The sequence below is a fragment of the Oryctolagus cuniculus genome, chromosome 20 (assembly GCF_964237555.1).
Source record: "Oryctolagus cuniculus chromosome 20, mOryCun1.1, whole genome shotgun sequence".
Lineage (NCBI taxonomy): Eukaryota > Metazoa > Chordata > Mammalia > Lagomorpha > Leporidae > Oryctolagus > Oryctolagus cuniculus.
In genome coordinates, this window is record NC_091451.1 from 38,504,042 (window position 1) to 38,519,414 (window position 15,373).

At 47.9% G+C, this 15,373-nt stretch overlaps 1 protein-coding gene across 1 annotated transcript in view; it reads left to right on the plus strand.

The window, feature by feature from the left end:
* The window catches only part of UNC79 (unc-79 homolog, NALCN channel complex subunit), a 265,206-nt gene that overhangs the window by 106,831 nt on the left and 143,002 nt on the right, over window positions 1-15,373 (plus strand). Inside the window, exons 13-15 of the mRNA XM_070065557.1 lie at window positions 9,786-10,015; window positions 12,340-12,511; window positions 14,453-14,683. Of these exons, the coding sequence (XP_069921658.1) occupies window positions 9,786-10,015; window positions 12,340-12,511; window positions 14,453-14,683 (633 nt within the window). The remainder of the gene's footprint in view (window positions 1-9,785; window positions 10,016-12,339; window positions 12,512-14,452; window positions 14,684-15,373) is intronic.

The window sequence follows — 15,373 nt, forward strand, 5'->3', positions numbered from 1 at the left end:
CACTTTGCTTTCAGTTGGCAGTGCCTGGTATGTCTTTCCTAAAAACTTCATGGAATTCTGGTGAATCTTGTTGGGGTTCTGTGTTCCCAGAGTCATAGCTGTCATTTTTGGGACAATCATTGCTGTGTCTGCTCTAAAAGCATGAGAAGCACTGTTCCAGCTGCGAGGCTCAGCAGAGAGGCACTGCCCTGTGTCTTTCTGAAGTCTTACCAAGGGATCTTGCAGTCATGCGGCATGCTCTTGAGCTCATCCTTATTCTTTTTTTTTTTTTTTTTTTTGACAGGCAGAGTGGACAGTGAGAGAGAGAGACAGAGAGAAAGGTCTTCCTTTTGCCATTGGTTCACCCTCCAATGGCCGCCACGGCTGGTGCCCTGCGGCCAGCGCACCGCGCTGATCCGATGACAGGAGCCAGGTGCTTTTCCTGGTCTCCCATGGGGTGCAGGGCCCAAGCACCTGGTCCATCCTCCACTGCACTCCCGGGCCACAGCAGAGAGCTTGCCTGGAGGAGGGGCAACTGGGACAGAATCCGGCGCCCCGACCGGGACTAGAACCTGGTGTGCTGGCGCCACAGGCGGAGGATTAGCCTAGTGAGCCGCGGCGCCGGCCTCATCCTTATTCTGAGGCCATTCTTACTTTGAGAACTTTTTCAAAGCTTGAGCAGCTGGGATGTGAAGCCATTTTATTTCCTAAATCAGCATGTCCTGGCTTTAGTGGCATTCAAGTGTTTCCTAACATATTTGAGACCCAGAGTAGCTTTTTTAAAAAAGATTTATTTATTTGTTTAAAAGGCAGAGTTACAGAGAGGCAGAGAAAGAGAGACAGAGAGAGAGGTCTTCCATCCGCTGGTTCACTCCCCAGATGGCTGCAATGGCTGGAGCTGTGCCGATCTGAAGCCAGGAGCCAGGAGCTTCTTCCGGGTCTTCCACACAGGTGCAGGGGCCCAAGGGCTTGGGCCATCTTCTACTGCTTTCCCAGGCATAGCAGAGAGCTGGATTGGAAGAAGAGCAGCCAGGACTTGAACTGGCACCCATGTGGGATGCCAGCACTGCAGACATTGGCTTTACCCACTATGCCACGGTGCCAGCCCTAACTAGTTTGTTTTTAAATACTTTTCTGCTTCATTTGACAAAGTTATTTTTACTAATAAGCCTCAACTTAGCACATTTTAATTTTTTTAAAGATTTATTTATTTATTTGAAAGAGTTCTACAAAGACAGGGAGGGAGGAAAGGTGGGAGGGATGGGAAGGGGGGGGGAGAGAGAGAGAGAGAAAGAGAAAGAGAATTTTCCATCCTCTGGTTCAGTCCCCAAATGGCTGCAATGGCTAGGGCTAGGCCAAGCCAAAGCCAGGAGATAGGAGATTCTTCCAGATCTCCCAAGTGGGTTCAGGAGCCCAAGCACTTGGGCCATCTTCTGCTGCTTTCTGGAGTGCATTAGCAATGAGCTGGATCAGAAGTGGAGCAGCCGGGTCTTGAACTGGCATGCGGGTGGCTGGCATCTCAGGAGGTAGCTTTACCTGCTATGCCACAATGCCAGCTCAATGTTTTTATTGCTTATCATTTAATAAACACTATATTTTATATGAAAACTAATTAGGAGAACCTTTATTAAGTTCATATTAGTGCAGAACTGTTTGATCTTGCTCTAGGCACAGTTTGTTTAAACCTCTTTCGGAACTTCATGTTTCTACACTTGAATGGTAGACTTGAAATAAGCAATGATAGAATCATGATTGAATGATAAGCAGACAGACTTTGATTTATTGAATTTCTGTCACTCTGTGAGAATATTTGGAGTAATAGATATTCCTCAACCTGGAGTCCATTCCAAGTTGAAAATATCATCAATTAAAAATCCATTTAATATACCTAATGTACCAAACAGCATAGCTTAACCTCATCTGCCTTCCACATGCTAGGAACACCTTTATTAGCCTACAGTCTCAAACTCTTCTAACACAAAGCCTACTTTGTAATAATGTGATGAGTATCTCATAATGTTGAATACTGTCCTGAAAGTGAAAAACAGAATGGTTGTATGGGTACATTTCTGCACTGTAGTAGATTAAAAAAAACATAGTAAGTCAAGGACCATCTGTATTTATTTGTGTTTAAGATTCAAAGCAGTGAAATAGAGTGGCTGGTGTGAACATTTGAAAATCCAGTGCTAGCTGGACCTAAGTCTAAGAGAAAGCTCCCAAGTTTACTATGCAAATGAATGCTGAGCCCACATGGGTTGAAGACTTCAAATATCTTCTTAAAACTTAGTTGGAGTTGCAGCAGTTGTCCAGAACTTTGATCAACCAAATATTATTTTGGGGAGAAGTATTTTATTGCTGATATTGTTTAGAATCAATGGCTCATGATAATAAAGCAGGTGGATATTCCAGGTACCATCATATGCAGTATAGCCAGATGCAACATTAGAAATTACTCAAAATGTACAAGCATCAAACAACACCATTTAATTGTGTTTACAGAGTCTATGGGTCAGAGACTGGACAGGGCACAGTGGAGATGACTTGTCTTTGCTTCATGTTTGGGACCTCATTTGGGAAGATTTGAATAGCTTGGGGCCAGAATTATCTAGAGGCTTCTAGGTCATGTGTTTGGGCTCTGGATCGGGGTGACTTGAAGATACAGTGAGCCAGTGCTGTTTATTGGAGGCTGTCTCTGTAACATGACCTTTCTCGTGGCATCGGGGCAGAGTTCCAGGCAGAGCATCCGGATGAAGAAGCTTCCAAAGAGAGAACTTTCCAGGACAGCCAGGTGGAAGCTCGCGTCCCTTTACAACCTGCTCTCAGGAGTTGTGTCAGAATCAGTGCTGCCAAACTCCTTTGGTCGAAGCAGCCACAGTCTATTCAAATCCAGGGTGAAGGTAGTGAACCCCATTTCTTGATGAGAGAGGTATTGAGGACACGGCTCTGGTTACAGTTGTTTACATTCTTCCCAAATAGTCTAGGTCTTCTCATCTAAATGGGATTCAGGGGTGGATGAAGCGCTTTGGATTTGGTCCCTTGGGAATGCTTTCTCTTGCTGTGAAAAACTGAAAGAGACAGAACACAAGGCTGATTCAGGGACAGGCTCTCTGCTGTGGACATTCTAATGTGAAAAAGGAGAGAGGAGGAGGCACACAATGTGTGGTCCATAGCAATTCTGAAATGCAGCAGGGTGCATGCCACCAGTTCCGTAGGAATCAGCCCAGTTTCCTACGGGGTGGGGTGATCTCTTTGGTTCTTGGTTCCACCCTTCTGGGAGCTGCCCATTTTTTCTTTTCCATAAAAAGTGACTGTTGTTTGCAGCTAAGTAGTTTTATCACCGAGCATCTTTTAAAAAATTATGTATTTATTTGAAAGGCTGAGTGACCCAGAGAGAGACACACACACAAATGCCTGCAACAGCTGGAACTGGGCCAGGCAGAAGCCAGGAACCCAGAACTCATTCCAGGTCTCCCAGGTGGGTGACAAGGACCCACTTGACCAGGCACATTAGCAGGCAGCTGGATCAGAAGCAGGGTAGCCTGGACTGAAGTCAGCAATATAATATGGGTTGTCCTGAGTGGTGACTTAACCCACTGTGCCACAGCTCTTGCCCCCAAATCATCTTACTTTGGGGCAGTTTCCTTTCAGTCTGCACTGGTACAATTCCCTCAAAACATTGTGCACTTCTAAGTATCAATATCTAAACCTGCTTCATTACACCGACATCAGTGCACAGACCTCTTTGAGGTATGTCCTCCTACCGTTCAGTCCTCTGCAGGGCTGCGGGGGCGATGCCTTGGAGGTGTTTGGAGCCTTTTTGCTCACAGAGAGGATGGTGACGGATGCCCGTAAGAGACTTCAGACTTTTTGTCTGTCTCAGCGGGCCTATGAAGCACCATATTAAAGCCCCAGTTCTTTATAAATGTGCAAGCCTTGTTCATCATTTCCTCCAGGACACCACGTTTTCCTAATAAGGCCCTGCATTTAATGTTTTCCCTGAAACTTTTTCTTCCCTTTTTCTCCCTGTGCTGGCTGGGAAGGCTGTCCTGTGCTCAATATTTTGCCTTTAAATTCTAGGTGAAAGCACAGTAGTTCAATTTGTTCTTTGGTTTATCTGCCTCCTTTCACACTTTTCTGTGGGCAGCTGGAAGCAGCCAGCTGGGGCCTTCAGCACTCCTGAAAGGTTCTGAGCAAGACCTGAGTTCATTGCTCCACCTCCTGGGCAACCTGCTGCCCTGCAGCGCCAGCATCCTTTCTTCCAGCAATCGTGGCGTTTCCTCACTTTCTCTCACCTCCTCAAAGGCCCGTTCCGACGTCCACAATCTTCTTCTCACGGCCTTTCAAGCTTCTGCCTCTGCCTGGTCGTAAAGCAAATGATTCATGTTGTATTTCATTTATTGTAAAGCATTTTTAAAAATGATTTGTTTGTTTGAAAGCCAGAATTAGAGAGAAAGAGACAAAGAAAGAGAGGTCTTCCATCTGCTGGTTCACTCCCCAAATGGCTGCTACTGCTGGGACTGGGCCAGGCCGAAACCAGGAGTTAAGAGCTTCTTCCAGGTCTCCCACGCGGGTGCAGGGGCCCAGGCACTTGGGCCATCCTCCACTGCTTTCCCAGGCGCATGTGCGGGGAGCTGGAGCAGAAGAGGAGCAGCTGGGACTCAAGCCAGTGCCCATATAGGATGCAGGTATGCAGGCAGTGGCTTTACCTGCTATGCCACAGAACTGGCTCCTATTTTAAACCATTTTTGCTTATTTACTTGAGAGGCAGAGAGAGGGGGAAGAGGGAAGATGGGAGACGAGGGACGTGAGAGAGAGGCGAGGGGAGAGAGCGAGTTCCCCTCTGCTGCTTCACTCCCCAAATGTCTGTAACTGTCAGAAGCTGGGACCTGAGATCTCAATCCAGGTCTCCCATGTGGGTGGCAGGAACCCAGATTTCTGAGCCGTCACCTGCTACCTCCTATGGTCTACATTTGCAGGAAACTGGGTCAGGAGCTGGAGCTGGGACTTCAACCCCTTCACTCCAACATGCCTGTGGTTGTCCTAACCATGTCTTAACCACTAGGCCAAATGCCTGCAGCTGATGACTCATGTTTTAGCTTTTTATTATAGGAACACTTCACTTCCCGGTACTCAGTTCTCTTCCAAATTCTCCATAACAATCCACTCCCGAGTGTGTGGTAGGGAGCACCATTTTACTACGCCCATGGGTTCTGAGGGTCAGCATTCAAACAGCCTGGCAGGGATGACTCATCTTTGTCCCTCAATGAAACTTCGGGGGTCTTTGGGTGGGGAGAGAGTGCATTTCACATGGGGCAGGATGTGAGTTAGTTGTGGCCAGAGGGCTGACTCTGGCAGCCCCAAGTTCTATGATTCTCTTCCTGTTGAGAGGTAGATTCTGGGTCTCATCTTGAATTTGGATACATGTGTGACTGCCCTAACCAACAGACGATGACAGAGGTGGCTCTGTAGCTTAGACCGGGTCATGAAAGGCCACATGCCTCCCTCCTGGCCCTCCTGAAACACGTGCTTTTGGGATGCTCCTTGCAGAGCACAGCTGGCATGCCACAAGGACCCTGAACTATGCGAAGGGGCCAAGTGTAGAGGGCCCCCCAGTGGGCCTGGCTGAGCCCATCCTTCACTCTGCCAGGTGGGGCCCCAGACAGATGTGTGAAGTGGATTTGCAGCACCTGCTCCTCCAGCCCCCAGCAGTTGGGGTCATCCTCACCCACACCCGTCATCCCAGTTGGGGTCCCAGCTATCGTGGAGCAGAGAAAAGTGATTCTGCTGTGTCCTGATTCACAGGCTCCATGCATGTAACATGGCTCTGTTTTACCTCTCAGTTTTAGAATGATTTGTTATGCAGCAATAATAACTGAACGCTTTGTTATTAAAGTTCTCTAAAGGTAATGTACATCTTCATTGCCTTCATCTGGTTTGGATGGCTTCTTCCACCTGTCCTTGAATTTGCTCTTGGTTCCTCTGTATTTCTTCTATCTTCTGCTTTCCAATTAAATAATTCTCTCTTTAGCTTCTCTCTCTGCTTCCATTCCCGGTCAAATGCACTTATCACAAACTAATTCACCCTTTCCACATTCTGCCTAGAGGTCTTCTTAGTCACTTTCCCAAATTTATTATATGTCTTTTCTATCTTCCAAACTTGGGCAGGCACCAGTTTTGCCAGTTGTTTCACTCCTATGAAAGAGCGGTCTCTCTCTCTCTCTCTCTCTCTCTCTCTCTCTCTTTTTTTTTTTTTAGTTTCCAGAGACAGTTTCCTCACTGCCTTTTCCAGCCTTGCTATGGTTTCCACCATTTCATTCTTCACCGCTTCTCTAGATCCCACTGGGTGCCCGGCCCCAACACCAGTGCCACACGTTTTCAGATTTTGTTACAGCAGCACCTTGGTTCTGGAGCCAGTTTCTGTTAAAGTTAAGCTGTAGCAAAACATACTAGCTTATTGCAATAGCCACTTACCTGTTCACTAGCCAGTAGAAGAGCAACTTCATTTGAGGTTAATTAGAAAATTCTTCCTGTCTTGTCTGGACTCACACATGGGAAGTATAGTTAGTTAGCTGGTGGTAGGCTGGAGACTGGCTGGCCACAGACATCCTTAGTCCCATGTCTAGGGCCTCAGCTGAGATGTCTGGAGCAGCGAGAAGGACGGTAGCATGTGTGAGGCTTACCCCACAGCAGTGTTCCAAGAAGGCAAGAGTCGTGATGGAAGCAAGGCAGTCACGCAGCATCACACTGCTGTGTTTAGTTGGTCAAAAGCAAGTCTCAAGGCCATTTCAGATTCAAGTAGAGGAGAAACAGTGTCCACCTGTTGATAGAAAATTCTAGATGGGCCTCTAAAGAACAGAACTAGAGCCAGGAACATGTGTCACTGTTTGTCCAGGTTTGAATTCATGTGTGTATGTTCAGCAGCACGAAACTGGAGCGTGCAGACAGGCAATGTGACAGTGACCCCACACAAATAGGCACTTGGTGGAGGACTTGGTATTGGACTGGGTGTGTAGTGCACATTTTAGAAACCATTATTGTTGTTGCTTTCATAAGATAGCTATGAACCTGTTGCATTTCTTTCTGATACAATTGGTGTCTACATTATTCATATAACTAAATCCTTGGGAAAGATTGTAGGCAAGATGGGGAGGCATAGGCCACCTTGTTTCCCCAAATCTCCAGCTTTTCATCAGCTAACTTTTTTTTTTTTTTTTTTTGACAGGCAGAGTTAGACAGTGTGAGAGAGAGGTCTTCCTTCCATTGGTCCGCCCCCAAAATGGTCGCTGCGGCCGGTGCCCTGTGCCAATCAAAAGCCAGGAGCCAGGTGCTTCCTCCTGGTCTCCCATCTGGGTGCAGGGCCCAAGCACTTGGGCCATCCTCCATTGCCTTCCCGGGCCACAGCAGAGAGCTGGACTGGAAGAGGAACAACCAGGACAGAATCCAGCGCCCTAACCGGGACTAGAACCCGGTGTGCCGGTGCCGCAGGCGGAGGATTAGCCTAGTGAGCCGCGGCGCCGGCCCATCAGCTAACTTTATGTTCATGGCCTTAAGACAATCTGCTTTTTAAATTTTTATTAATAATTTTGAAAAGCAAACTGACATTAAAATCTAGTGTGTTTCTTCAGCAGTTGAAGCCCTTGTCTTCTTTGACACCCAGATTAGACCTAAGTTCTCTAACTGGGTTATTCTCCCCTGTTTTGTGGCCTTTGTGTATCTAACTATATTTGTTATATTCTATATAAGCCATAGAGAAACATTACACTATTCCTCTGTAGATAATTATGGTAAAAGAAGTTCCCTTTCTTGTATATAATCAGCCAGGAAGTCTACAATAGAAGGACAGAAAATTTGAAAATGATACTAGGAATTGGTTGTTTTGGAGGTAGTAAAAAATAGGGTAGGAAATAGCAGATCTTAAATTTCAAGACTAATAGCTATTCCCACTAATAGCTGCCCACTAAGCCATAGCCACATTTGTTTGTGTAATAGAGGGAATCCCAAAGGAGCAAAGACTAATTGTAGGCAGCCATAGCACAGTGCCACAGGCCCAGGGCCTGTACGCAGCAAGCGTGATTTCTCGCAGGTTTGGAGGCCGCAGATCCAAGATCAAGGCACTGACAGCTTCAAGGTCTACGAGGGCGTCTTTCTGGTCCATGCACCTTCTTGCAGCATCCTCCTGTTTCCAAGGGCCCTCAGCCTGATGATCTCATCACCTCCCAAAGGTTCTGCCTCCTTGCAGGATTGGATTTCAACCTCTGAATATTTTTTGGGGGGAGACATAACACACTGAAGTCAGGAGGACGAAGGAAACCCTAAGAACAGACCCTGCTGGTGTGGTGTCGCTTTGGCGGGAGAGCAGGGGAAGCCCCCTATACTAAAGGTTTGCTCACTTCTGGAAGAGACTGAGTCCGGGAAAGAGAAAGGCCCCAAATCAGGGCAAAATAACCCAGTTAGAGAACTCAGGTCTGATTTGGGTGTCAAGGAAGACAGGGCTTCAGCTGCTGGAAAGACACAGCATTTTCATGTCAGTTTGCTTTTCAGGATTATTAATACAAATTTAAAAAGCAGATTGTGAACGTTTTAGAGTCTTAAGACCACGAATATAAAGCCATCTGGAGAATTTGGAAAACACAGTGGCTTGTGACTTCCTGTCTTGCTTTTATGAGTTGATGGCCTTGAGTCCTGTTGAGCAAATGAGATATTCCAGCACTGATTTCCAGGGTCAGCAGCCTGGTGCTAACATCAAAGTGGAACAAGCCTCGCTTTGAAACAGTCGTTCCCATAGACAATCCAGTCCTCTGTCAACGCTGCGATGTAGGTTTTGTGCATATCTTCTTCCTTCTGTCTCCAAAGGTTCACCAAGTTCTGAGTTCATAAAGGCTGTGGGTGCCACATCCCCTTGGAGGTGTTCATATCGTTACAAGCACAGTTGAAGGACTGAGAGCTCAAAAAGGCGTGGAGTGCGTGGGGCTAGCATCTCTGGTAGGCTTGGGGCACGTCTTTCTTCAAGGACCCAGCACGTTCCTGACGGCTCCTCGTGCTGCTCCTGGCCAGCACCACCTCCCTTCCCCTCTCGTGTCTGAGCTCTGAGCGGCTCTGACAATGGTCTCTCTCAGCCTTGGACTCTGTCTTACCCTGTGCCACTCTTCTCACGTCCATCACTCGTGGGTTCCTCTCTGGGGCTGATATCAGCAGCTGATTCTCTGATGCTGGGTGCTTTTGCTTTTATCCGTGGGGAGTCGATGATCAGATTCATCGACCTTCATGAAGAGACGACAGTGTTGGTGGGAGTGGAACGGCCTGTTGTGGGGCCTTCCGCTCAGCACAACATGATCTCTGTCTGTCCTTGAGTCAAGGCCAGGGAGATGAGCTGCTCTGGAAGCCTGTTCTTTGAGCGGTGGAAGAAATTATTCTGAAAGAGGACATTCTGGGAGCTAACATCATGCCTTCACCTCTGATGTGCAGCCACGCGCTGTCTCCAAACCTCGCTTTCTTAGTGCTTTCTTCTCCTTTCTGCTGGAACTGTGGAAGCATGTCCCCCACCACCCCCAGGGTGGAGGTGACTCTAGAGAGGGCTTTCCCAGTGCAGTGGCAGGGCAGCTAAAAACTTCCTGCTGCGCTCTCTTCTTGCTTTTATTTCTAACCATGACCAACATGTACCTGGCTAGAGACTGACCTGCATTTTGGACATCAGTGGCGCTTCAGAAGTGTGCTGTCACTTCTGGTGGCCCCGTAAGTGTTCCAGTTCGTAGCCACGTTTCCCTCAGTGGCCGGTGTTAACTGACTGCCTTTTTTTGTCCTTCTAGAATTGCAGTTCCCATGTCAGAAGGGCAGTTGTCACCTGCTTTTCAGCAGGGTGCTGCGGTCGTCACGGAAACAGGCCTGTGCGGTACTGCAAGAGGTGCCACTCGAACCATCACAGTAGCGAAGTGGGGGCCGCGGCCGAGACCCACCTCTATCAGACCTCCCCGCCGCCCATCAACACGCGTGAGTGCGGCGCCGAGGAGCTGGTCTGCGCCGTGGAGGCCGTGATCAGGTGACACGCGGGGAGCTGGGCCACCCTCCCCACACCCCACGTGCACCCTGAACCCAGCTTTCAATGCTCGCCCCTTCCCGCAGTGGCCCTGGGGATTTTTAAATTCATGGATTCCGCAGATATTTCTATGAATGTCAGGCAGTGCTTGGCACTGGAAAGACAGAAGAGGAGAAATGCAGCCTGTCCTTCAGGTACTCAGGGAAGGACTAGCAATGCTGAGGCACGTGACCCACTAGTAAGTAAAGCAGTGGGGGTGCCAGTCAGAGTGAGAGGTGGGGCTTAGGACGCCTGGCTTGACTGACAGCAGCATTAGCCACTCAGGAGGGGTGGAGGTCTGCAGGAACACGCCACCCACTTAGAAGAGAGACCATGGAGGGCAACTCCAGGCGGTTCTGGGTTGGTCTCTGAGTCCTGGAAGCCAGTCAGGGCCTGACCCCACAGGCTCCAGGGTGTCTTCCTTCCACCACATGACATGGAAAGCAGCGTGGGAGCTGGCAGCCTTAGACTGGTTCTCTTTTTGTAGAATATTCAAGGAAGCAAGACTTTCTTTTTCTGAAATTAGATAATATTAGAATGTAAAATTTTATTTTTGTTTATTTTAAAAATATTTATTCGATTTATTCCAAAGGCAGAGTTAGAGGGAGGGAGTGAGGGAAAGAGAGACAGAGTGAGAGAGAGAGAGAGAATATGAATCTTCCATCTGCTGGTTCATTTGCCAAACTGTTGTAACCGCCCGGGCTGGATCAGGCCGAAGCCAGGAGCCAGGAACTTCCTCTGGGTCTCCCACATGGGTGCACAGGTCCAAGGACTTGGGCCATCCCCTGTTGCTTTCCCAGGTCCATTAGCAGGGAACTGGATCAGAAGTGGAGCAGCCGGGACTTGGACCAGCACCCATATGGGATGCCAGCATCGCAGGTGGCGGCTTTACCTGCTACGCCACAGCCCTAGTCCCCGGAATACAAGATTTTAAAGACAAGGACTCTTTTCTGTTTGTCTTATCTGAGTGGCTGACACATGGTAGGACTGCGACAAGTGTAGCCTGAGTAAAGCCTGCATACGTGATGGGAAGTTTGGGAAGAGAGAAAAAAATACCAGCCACATCACTGTCTCTGTCAGTTTTTTTTTTTTTTTTTTGACAGGCAGAGTGGACAGTGAGAGAGAGAGACAGAGAGAAAGGTCTTCCTTTTGCCGTTGGTTCACCCTCCAATGGCCACCACGGCTGGTGGGCTGCAGCCGGTGCACTGCGCTGATCCGATGGCAGGAGCCAGGTACTTATCCTGGTCTCCCATGGGGTGCAGGGCCCAAGCACCTGGGCCATCCTCCACTGCACTCCCTGGCCACAGCAGAGAGCTGGCCTGGCAGAGGGGCAACCGGGACAGAATCCGGCGCCCCTACCAGGACTAGAACCCCATGTGCCAGCGCCGCAAGGCAGAGGATTAGCCTAGTGAGCCGTGGCGCCGGCTGTCTCTGTCAGTTTTAAAACATGTTCCCATTTTATCCCAATCCGTGTTTCATTCGTGTAACTCTGACCACAGTGCATCCACAGTTCTTTCTGATATTATACACTTAGCTCTTTTACATGTTGTGCATTTTCTATGTGTCATTTTTGGTGGGTGTATGATAATATTTTTCTAGACATAACTCACTTTTCTCCACTATTAGATATTTAGATTGCTTCCATTTTTTTTACGCTTATGAGTATTTTTGTAGGTAGTGCCCTGCCTGCATTTTCTGTCTTCTTGGGGCAGATTACCAGATGCAGGTTGATGAATCGAAGGATATGCGTGTGTGAATGGCTCTCGATGTATTACCAAGCTGCTTCCCAAAGCTTGATCCGGATGAACGATGGCAACAGTGCATGTGAAGTTACTAGTTTTTGCTGTATTCTTGCCGACATTGATGCTTGTAAAGCAGATTGAAAGAGGCCTCTTCATTGCTTTCCTTTCAGGTCTCAAATAGTAGACATTGAGTGTTTCCATCTGCGTGCAAGTTCCCCAGTCTCTCCTTGTATCATGCACTTTGTCTTCCCCGAAGCTTCAAGCCAGATATAAAGGGAAGCAGTGACTTACGGTGGGAGGTGGCGGGCCAGACATTGGATTCTAATTAATTGGAGGAAGTAGCCGCTTTGTGCCTCAGTTTGTTCGTCTTAGAAGTGGAAATGGAGTACAAAATAGTAAGGAAATGAAACAAGGCCTCAGGGAATAACTCCTGCCAATTTAAAGGAGAGCAGTCTGGTGCTTGAGTAATGAAGTCATGGTTATAAATAGGTCATGATCTAGAACCTGTCTCTCAGTCGCCTGACTCAAATCCCCCTGCCTCGGCAGCTTGTTGAAAGAAGCCGAGTTCCACGCGGAGCAGCGGGAGTACGAGCTGAACCGGCGGCGGCAGCTGGGCCTCTCCTCATCCCACCACTCCCTGGATAATGCTGACTTTGATAACAAGGACGACGATAAACATGACCAGCGGCTGCTCAGTCAATTTGGAATATGGTTCTTAGTAAGTGAAATAAATGAACCGTTCTCTGCTTTCTTATTTCCCATAACAACACTGCACGCATAGGACATTCTCCTGTGCTTTTGAAAGGAGGGCATCATAATTAGTGAAAAGTTGACCTTTGCAATGGGGCAGTTCTCAGCCCTGGGGTGCACATTAGATTTATCTAGAAAAGCTTTTAAAAAATAACAAGGCCCAGATCCTTCCCCACAATTTTTTAAAAAATTTTATTTATTGGCCAGCGCCGCGGCTCACTAGGCTAATCCTCCGCCTGCGGCACTGGCACCCCGGGTTCTAGTCCCAGCTGGGGCATTGGATTCTGTCCCGGTTGCTCCTCTTCCTGTCCAGCTCTCTGCTGTGGCCCGGGAGTGCAGTGGAGGATGGCCCAAGTGCTTGGGCCCTGCACCCGCATGAGAGACCAGGAGGAAGCACCTGGCTCCTGGCTTCAGATCAGTGCAGTGTGCCTGCCGTAGCGGCCACTTGGGAATGAACCAAAGGAAAAAGGAAGACCTTTCTCTCTCTCTCTCTCACTGTCTAACTCTGCCTGTCAAAAAAAAAAAAAAAAGATTTTATTTATTTATTTGAAAGGCAGAGTTAAAGAGAGGCAGAGGCAGAGACAGAGAGAGAGAGAGATCTTCCATCTGTGGTTCACTCCCCAGATGGCTGCAACGGCCAGAACTATACCAATTGGAAGCCAGGAGCCAGGAGCTTCTTCCAGGTCTCCCACTTAGGTACAGGGGCCCAAAGACTTGGGGCATCTTCTACTGCTTTCCCAGGCCATAGCAGAGAACCAGATCAGAAGTGGAGCTGCCGGTACTCGAACTGGCGCCCACATGGGATGCTGGCACTGCTGCAGGCGACGGCTTTACTTGCTTTGCCACAGCGCCAGCCCCTCCCCAGAATCTTGAGAATTTTACAAAGATCCCTGGTTGATTTTGCTGAACAGGCGGATGTTGAAACCTGCAATGCCAGGGCCTAAATGAATTAAAATGTACCTTTCAACAAGAAACAAGTGGAGAAGTAGCTGGTGTGTGTTGGCCAACACTGGGTTCCACGCGGTTTATGTTTCACCATCTCCACCCATGAAACAGTTCTAGAAAATTCTGTAGAGGTTTCTGTGTATTTGTGACAAATCTGCGTACCCCAAGAAGTGGTAGCCCAGCCTAGGCCAGGGCTGTGACTGCTTCTGCCTGATTTAGTTGCAGCATTGATTCAGCTGGGCTCAAACATAGACCCAAAGTCCCAGGCAAGCCAACCAGTCAGTTCTGCCTCTGTTGGGCATGCAGTAGGTCTCCATGGTGATAGATGTCTTTCATGGTTGCACATAGTTTCCAGAAAATGTCTTTACCAGATTGAGATAATTGTTGATTTCACATGTCTTGCTTTCTCAAATTTATTATCTAATGACACTAAGGCTACTGCTGTGAACCCTTTGAAGTCAGGGACAGTGTTTGATTTATTTTTTGTATTCCTGGGCCCTGCCTCAGTGGTCAAGAAAAGATGGCTTCAGAGGGAGTGACATCTTAAAAAGTCTGTGGGGTTCCAGAGTTTCAGAGTTTGGAATGAACAATTATTACCTGTACTTGATCATTTTAGGTCTGGAATATATATATAAAATACACATATGGATTATTTTCACTGCAGATATTGATGAAATCCGACTTCATAGACTTCACTCTTTAAATGGTTAATTAGTACAGCTTATGTAAGATATTTCTTATCGGGGAAAAATGCATATTGGAAGGTGAAATCTTGAGGGGAAATTATTGCCTCAATCCATCTATCCTGGTAGAGAGGAACCCAGTTTGTGGATGAGTGAACATCATTTTGAAATCTGCCTGTCTGCAGCAGGTTATCTGGAACGTCTCCTGCCTTTCAGTGTGCATGTGAGAGTGTTGCAAAGCTGGACGAGGGCTGAACAGGGGTCTGGTCTGCCGCCTCCAGGTGAGCCTCTGCACGCCCAGTGAGAATACGCCCACGGAAAGCTTGGCCCGGCTGGTGGCCATGGTGTTCCAGTGGTTTCACTCCACGGCGTACATGATGGATGATGAAGTTGGAAGTCTGGTGGAGAAACTGAAGCCTCAGTTTGTCACCAAGTGGTTGAAGACTGTGTGCGACGTTCGCTTCGATGTCATGGTCATGTGCCTTCTTCCCAAACCCATGGAATTTGCCAGGGTAAGTGGAAGTCTCGAGTCTTGCTGGAGAAGGGGACTTGGGGGTCAGTGGTGGCTTAGCCATTGGAGGGGACCTGTCTTTCGAGAGGGACATCTCTCCGAGGCTTCATCAGGAGGGAGTTCAGCTTGCTGGTGGCATCGTGGGTGACAGTGTGCTTTTGCTGTTGGTTTGGGATGGACAGAAATGGCAAGATGAATTTGGGAGATATTCTTAGGAATGTAAGAGAATGTTCTTTCTTAACGTTGCTGAATATCTTTATGAAGAAACAGCAGCAACAAACCTTTCTAAGAGATTGCGAGAGCTCTCTATTTTTCTGGCTAAATGGCAGGAGTCCCTGCCCAGCTGCTGGAAATGCCACACACAGGGTTGGGTTCTGTCCAAATGCTCCTATACCTCTACCCTAGGAGAGCTTTCTCCGTATTACCCTTGCTCTGTTTCAGTGGATTTCAGCCTGCAGGTGTACCTCTGGGGAGCCCCAGATTCCTTAAAGGCAATATACTTTGTGTCTAACTCAGAAAGCCGCATTCCCAGAATCTGTTTTTAGCAGCAATACATGAGATTTTTTCAAAATATTTTCCAAATTTTAAAGCGTTTTTAAAATTTGTTTGAGAGTTAGAAAAAGAGATAAACAGGCAGACAGAGGGAGCACCCACTCTTTGGTTGATTCCCCAGATGCCCACAACAGCCTGG